The sequence below is a fragment of the Ochlerotatus camptorhynchus genome, unplaced genomic scaffold (genome assembly GCF_037179485.1).
Source record: "Ochlerotatus camptorhynchus isolate MF236.1 unplaced genomic scaffold, CSIRO-AGI_Acam_v1.1 ptg000007l, whole genome shotgun sequence".
In the NCBI taxonomy this organism is placed as follows: Eukaryota; Metazoa; Arthropoda; class Insecta; order Diptera; family Culicidae; genus Ochlerotatus; species Ochlerotatus camptorhynchus.
In genome coordinates, this window is record NW_027040499.1 from 1,448,108 (window position 1) to 1,454,402 (window position 6,295).

The 6,295-nt window shown below is 43.7% G+C and overlaps 2 protein-coding genes across 2 annotated transcripts; both read left to right on the forward strand.

The window, feature by feature from the left end:
- Positions 1 to 1,660: 1,660 nt before the first annotated feature.
- Aos1 (activator of SUMO 1) lies at positions 1,661 to 2,867 on the forward strand. The gene is made up of 2 exons (XM_065216918.1): positions 1,661 to 1,816; positions 1,896 to 2,867. The coding sequence occupies exons 1-2, from the start codon at positions 1,725 to 1,727 to the stop codon at positions 2,800 to 2,802; spliced, it is 999 nt and encodes a 332-aa protein (XP_065072990.1). The 5' UTR covers positions 1,661 to 1,724; the 3' UTR covers positions 2,803 to 2,867.
- A 386-nt stretch (positions 2,868 to 3,253) lies between these two features.
- Positions 3,254 to 6,295, forward strand: PIG-B (phosphatidylinositol glycan anchor biosynthesis class B). The gene is made up of 3 exons (XM_065216929.1): positions 3,254 to 3,646; positions 4,293 to 5,147; positions 5,213 to 6,295. The coding sequence occupies exons 1-3, from the start codon at positions 3,522 to 3,524 to the stop codon at positions 5,787 to 5,789; spliced, it is 1,557 nt and encodes a 518-aa protein (XP_065073001.1). The 5' UTR covers positions 3,254 to 3,521; the 3' UTR covers positions 5,790 to 6,295.

Sequence of the window (6,295 nt, forward strand, 5' to 3'; positions counted from 1 at the left end):
TACTTCAAAATTGATCCACTGGAGAGGACTTTAAATTTTTTATTTAAAAGCAATTTACTTACCTTGAGTATGAACTGGAAAGATGTCTGTTCCCTTCGTTGGTCCCGTCGGAAGACCATTCAATCCCGTAGATGGTCACTGGAGACCAATTTCGCAGCCCGGATAATCGGAGCAAGCAGCCGGCTGAAAAAAATTATTTACAAAAATTATCATTGTTTTGGTTTTTATTTCATTTAAAAAGCAATTTACTTACCTTGAGTATGAAGCAGAAAGATGTCTCTTCCTTTCGTTGGTCCTGTCGAAAGACCATTCGATCCCGAAGATGGCCATCGGAGACCAATTTTGCAGCCCGGATAATCGGAGCAAGCAGCCGGCTGAAAAAAATATTTACAAAAATTAACATTGTTTTGGTTTTTATTTCATTTAAAAGCAATTTACTTACCTTGAGTATGAAGTAGAAAGATTGCTCTTCCCTTCGGTGGTCCCGTCGGAAGACTATTCGACCCCAAAGATGGCCATCGGAGGCCAATTTTGCGGACCAGATAATTTTATGAGCAGCCGGCTGAAAAAAAAATGAGGTACAAAAATTAACAACATTGTTTTGATTGTTTTGTTAATTTAAAGCATTTTACTTACCTTGAGTATGAACTGGCAAGATGTATCGTCGGACCATCGGACCAATCCGGAAGATGGCCATCTGAGGCCAATTTTGCGACCCGGATAAAAAAAAACCAGCACCTGCCACGAACGAAATGAAAACATGGCTGACCGCTTAGTCAGCCGACGCAAAAAAAAAATCGCAAAAAAATGGCTAAGTTTCATCCGCCATTTGGTAGCCCGGCGCATGAAATTACTCTAGCGGGGCGAGTCGCCCTTCGTCCGCATCCCGGAGCGCTATTTGGTAGCCCGGCGGATGAAATTACTCTAGCGGGGCGAGTCGCCCTTCGTCCGCATCCCGGACAAAGGGCGAACGATCAGTCTTCAAGTCGCTTAATGTCAAATGACGTCACTTTTTCGCCGGCAATTCGTGTGGGAGTGAGCCAATTTAAAATCGTTAGTTTAGTATTGATTGTTGGTGTAAAGTTGTTTATTATTTTCCTCTGGCTAACCTAAAAAATGCATGAAAGTAGATCTGTCAAAATGAGTTTGACATCGATTTGTTATGTATTTTCCTCGGATATTCACTAACACGCTCTCACATATCGCACCAATACATCCGAACGTGAAAATCTCTATTTGATTATAATTTTTGATATTCGATTATTTCGACAGTGAGCATTCATAAGGGCGTATACGCGATGATCGATTCTCTTCATCGATTTTCTCTTTTGTTAATAACTCGCTAGATTTAACGTTTGTCGGTGCGTTTGCTGTTGCTTTTGATAGTCAATGCAACCTGTTACAACTCTACATTGAACAAATTCTACAAAATTGTTTCGCTTAGCTGTAGCAATGCAAAGAGAAAATCGATGAAGAGAATCGATCATCGCTTATACGCCCTTATGCATGCTCACTGTCGATTTGAATTAATTATTTGAATAATTTGAACTAATCGAACGATTAACCGACATCCCTACCGACATCGGGCGGCGAAATATTTTTGAGCTGTCATCAAACAAAAAGTGAAGCCGCTTTCCCAAACAAATCAAACAACACACAGAGTCGTGTACTGCTGCGGATAGATTCCTAAGTTTTTGTCAAAAACTCATCAAACCCTGGTAAAAATGGTCGAAGCCAACGGAATCGAGTTGACCGAGCATGAAGCTGAGTTGTACGATCGTCAGATTCGTCTGTGGGGACTCGAATCCCAGAAGAGGTAAGCCCGGTGTTGATTAATTGGTAACATAACCTCGTATTCGGTCTAAAATCTGAATGGAATCGTTTCGAAATTACAGATTACGAGCCGCCCGTATCCTGATTGCCGGAGTAAATGGTCTCGGAGCGGAAATTGCAAAGAACATCATTTTGTCTGGCGTAAAAGAGGTAACGCTGCTGGATGATCAGGTGGTGAAAGAAGTGGATTTCTGTTCCCAGTTTCTGGTTCCGCAGTCGGCATTGGGAACGAATCGTGCCGAAGCTTCCCTGTCTCGGGCCCAGCAACTTAACCCAATGGTTGAGTTGAAGGCAGACACGGAGAAACTAGCCAAGAAGTCGGATGATTACTTCAAGGGCTTCGATGTGGTGTGCATCTTAGGAGCTACGACTGAGCAGTTGCTTCGTATCGATGGCGTGTGTCGGGAGGCCGGAGTGAAGTTCTTTGCCGCAGACTTGTGGGGTATGTTCGGGTTCAGTTTCGCCGATCTACAAGAGCACAACTTTGCCGAAGATGTAGTGAAGCATAAAATCATTTCCAAGCCTCACGAAAAAACTAAAACCGAGCTGGTAACTTCGACTGTAAAGCGTACGCTGAAGTACCCGCCCTACCAGGCGGTCTTGGACTTTGATTTCAAGGCCAAATCGTATGCTCGTAAGCTGAAACGTTCCGGTCCTGCTCTGCCACTGCTCCGTGTTCTGCAGACATTCCGTGACAACGAGAAACGTGATCCGCTGCATTCGGAACGGGAGGGCGATCTGCAAAAGCTGCTGAAAATTCGCGACGAACTGGCAGCTGATCTGGTTCCAGATTCTGCCCTGGTGCACGTTTTTGCACAAATATCGCCGGCAGCTGCCATCGTGGGAGGTGCTGTGGCGCACGAGGTCATCAAAACCGTTTCGCAGAAGGAAGCCCCGCACCATAATGTTTTCCTGTTCGATCCGGAAAGTTGCTGCGGATTCATCGAAACGATCGGTGCGGATGCCTAAAAGGTGCGAATGGAAAACATTTCCGGCTCTCGCAATTAATATTTAAGACAGTAAGAATACTATAATTAACTCTGAATCCTATTCAATAAAATAATCTGATAACCGCATTCATTCCATAATAAATATTTATTTCAACCATTCTCCTTCGATGCGCCCCTTGTAATTTACCGGTAAGAAGCAAACAAACGCTTCAAAAGTTCGGCGGCAACGCTGAGGTTACGTCACCTAAAAAATTGAAAACAAAACTACGTCATCTTTTTTCTTTTCGGGCTGAGTTTGTGTGTGTACGTGCAACTTTCCGACGGCGACGGATTTGCATATGTGTTGGAAAGTTTATTTTCGTTCCGAAACCGCTGCCGTCTTTCGTCGTTGCTGTGCGGTACAAGTGAAATGGTATAGTGAATGAGTTTCTTTGGGAGTGCGAGTGAGTAGATTCATCACAGAAAGGTACAGTCGAGTGCTTTCTTCGAGGGAGGCCCCTCAGCCGCAAGTTGTGCTTCCGTAGTTTTTAGCAAAATTTTCCGTTATTTTCAATAGTTTCGGTTGCATTTTTCGGCTTATTACGCTCCCCGTGTGGTAGCGATCGAAATGTGATAGATTTTATGTGCGGAAAACTTCGAACGGTTGGTGAAATCCGCTATTGAATATTTTGAAATCTACACGAGCACGCTGCGTATGGTGGCGGCATTATTTTGATTGTTGAAAGCCGGATTTTCGTGATGCTGAATAAAATACTGTTGTTCTTCGTCGCTTTGCGACTGGCGTCGGTGTTTTTGGTGCAGACTTGGTACGTTCCGGACGAGTACTGGCAGAGTTTGGAAGTGGCTCATCGGCTTGCATTTGGGTAAGTTCTTCGTTTGTGTATGCGGAAGGGGAAGGGAAAGGCGCGTCCGGTGGGCGACGTGGAAGGAGATTTGTAATTTTCAGAGGTGAGCCGAGCACAGGACAGCAAACGGTGTTCATTTCGGAAGCAAACGCTTAGCGTGAACTGCAGGGTCACGTGCGTCCCCGGGTGTTTATTTCAATGCACAGGGGGTTCATCAATGGATGGGTTGATTAACTATGCTAATGTAACTCAATATCCCGGGTGATGAGTCTGCGACAGCCCTTGAAAATTTCGTTAATTTTTTAAATAGTAACTGTTGTGAAATTTTAATATAAATTTATGCAAATTTCTTGTTAAAATCGATTAATCTTGTACACAATTTATAAAATTGTTTTGCTATACATTGTTCTTTACAAAAAAGTTACTTCAATAAGCCTGGTACGCAGCTGAAAAGAAAACGGAAAAGTAATTTTTGAGGAATTTTCCCAAAAGTAAATTTGACAGCTATAGGGAGGTTTCTTTTGCTAAATTTTGAGATCATATAGCGAGGTGTCGTCAACTAACTCACCGAAATGACTTTTAATAGAAAATTTTGTATGACTGTATATAGGCACTCTAAGACAACATATTTGTTTTTCCTTCTAAACCCCTTTCAATCTTTCAGCTATGGTCATCTCACCTGGGAATGGACGCACGGCATCCGCAGCTACATCTACCCATCCGTCATAGCCGGCCTCTACAAACTGCTCGAGCTCGTCAAGCTGGATTGCGTTGAGCTGCTTGTGCTGTTGCCCCGAGTGCTGCAGGCCTTACTATCGGCGTACTCGGATTATCGATTCTACGTGTGGTCCAATAAGAGCAAGTGGTCCGCTTTCATGATAGCTACCTCGTGGTTCTGGTTCTACACGGGGTCCCGTACACTGGCGAATACACTGGAAGCTTCGCTAACGGTCATTGCCCTCAGCTATTTCCCATGGTCGGATGTAGAGTGCACCACTTTCCTGTGGCCGGTTGCAGTATCGGTTTTCGTGAGACCAACTTCTGCTATTCCATGGATACCTCTGTGTCTGCACCATGTGATGAAATCGACACATCCAGTGTGGGAACTATTGGTCAAACGATACTTTCTGATTGGATTCGTTGTCGGTACGGTATCAGTGGCCGTCGATAGCTTTGTACATGGATCACTTCTTTTGTCTCCATACGAGTTTGTTCGTTTCAACGTCTTGAAGGGAGTCGGAAGCTTCTACGGCGAACATCCCTGGTACTGGTACGTCAATGTTGGTCTTCCGACTGTGCTGGGAATTGGAACATTACCATTCTTGTTCGGCGCCGTGGAAACGCTTCGTCATCTTAAAGTCTACAAGGAACGAGGCGTTCTACTGGTGACCGTGCTGTTTACGCTGGTAGTGTACTCCCTGTTTCCGCACAAAGAATTCCGCTTCCTGCTACAGATTTTGCCTATCTGTCTTTACGTATCAGCAGACTTTTTGTCACGTTGGAGTAGGAAAGCCTCTGGGTAAGATTGCATTGGTCAACATGTTTAAACCACACATTTACACACAATATTTTGAACGTTTATAGAAAGCTTGTTTGGTTCGCTGCCCTTGTGCTACTGGTTGGAAATGTAATTCCGGCGGGATACCTGAGCTTCGTCCATCAACGTGGCACGCTGGATGTGATGTCTTCGGTGCAGACACTTTCGCGGAACTACCGTGACGAGTTCGATCAGCCACCGAAGTTCCTCTTCCTCATGCCATGCCATTCTACTCCGTTCCACAGCCATGTCCATCACAATACGACAATGCGATTCTTGCGCTGTGAACCAAACTTCCACAACGATCCAACCTACACAGATGAAGCTAACACATTCTATAAGGATCCAGTTAGCTGGCTTCGGAGAAATATACCCGTTTATCCCCGTAGTGCGACACCGTCGCATGTGATTGCATTCGATAGCCTGGAACCAGAACTTCAAGACTTCCTAACCAGCTACGAAAAGAAGGAAACCATCTTCCATTCCGATTACACAACGGATAGGATCGGTGGAAATGTGGTTATTTATGAACGGTTTGATCCTAATAAGAAAACAACACCAGCGACGTTTGTGGAAGAGGACGCAGAGGACAACCAACCGACTGAGCAGGAGACGGAAGGCTAAGGCAAAGCTCGATCAAATTTCTAGTTAAGATTTCGTGTGCATTTGACAAGTTTTTCTTTAATTCGTGTCTTTTAAAGTACGAGGTTTAAGTGGAACCAAATTCGTAGTAAGTTTTTCTTTGGCTTAAGGTAACCAATAATGTTCAGTTTCAAGTGCGGCAATAATTAACTTTTGGCACAAAGTTTGGCAATCAGATACGAGCGCGTACTTCAAATTTTTCTTCATCTAGGGTAAGGACGATTTAATTTTCTTTGGAAAAAGGAGGTATCGGAAAGTTTTTGTTTGTGGAAAACTGCCAGAATATACATAACACTCGATTACCCGAACGGCTTGTGGCAAACTGAGATGCAACTCATTGCAGATTGTACAATGTTTGACAACAATACTGCTATGATGGTTGTATCATTTAGATATAGTTTCCTATTTGTCCAAACTCCAGAACATTGCTCGCTAAGTTTACCATGTTTTTTTTTTAACTAAATAAAGTGTTCATATTTTAGAATAAA

Excerpts from the sequence above, each read along its gene's own strand:
- Aos1 (XM_065216918.1), top strand. The coding sequence starts at position 1,725 with ATGGTCGAAGCCAACGGAATCGAGTTGACCGAGCATGAAGCTGAGTTG. Across the intron at positions 1,817-1,895 it reads GGACTCGAATCCCAGAAGAG|ATTACGAGCCGCCCGTATCC; the intron begins GTAAGCCCGGTG and ends TCGAAATTACAG.
- PIG-B (XM_065216929.1), top strand. The coding sequence starts at position 3,522 with ATGCTGAATAAAATACTGTTGTTCTTCGTCGCTTTGCGACTGGCGTCG. Across the intron at positions 3,647-4,292 it reads GCTCATCGGCTTGCATTTGG|CTATGGTCATCTCACCTGGG; the intron begins GTAAGTTCTTCG and ends TCAATCTTTCAG. Across the intron at positions 5,148-5,212 it reads TGGAGTAGGAAAGCCTCTGG|AAAGCTTGTTTGGTTCGCTG; the intron begins GTAAGATTGCAT and ends GAACGTTTATAG.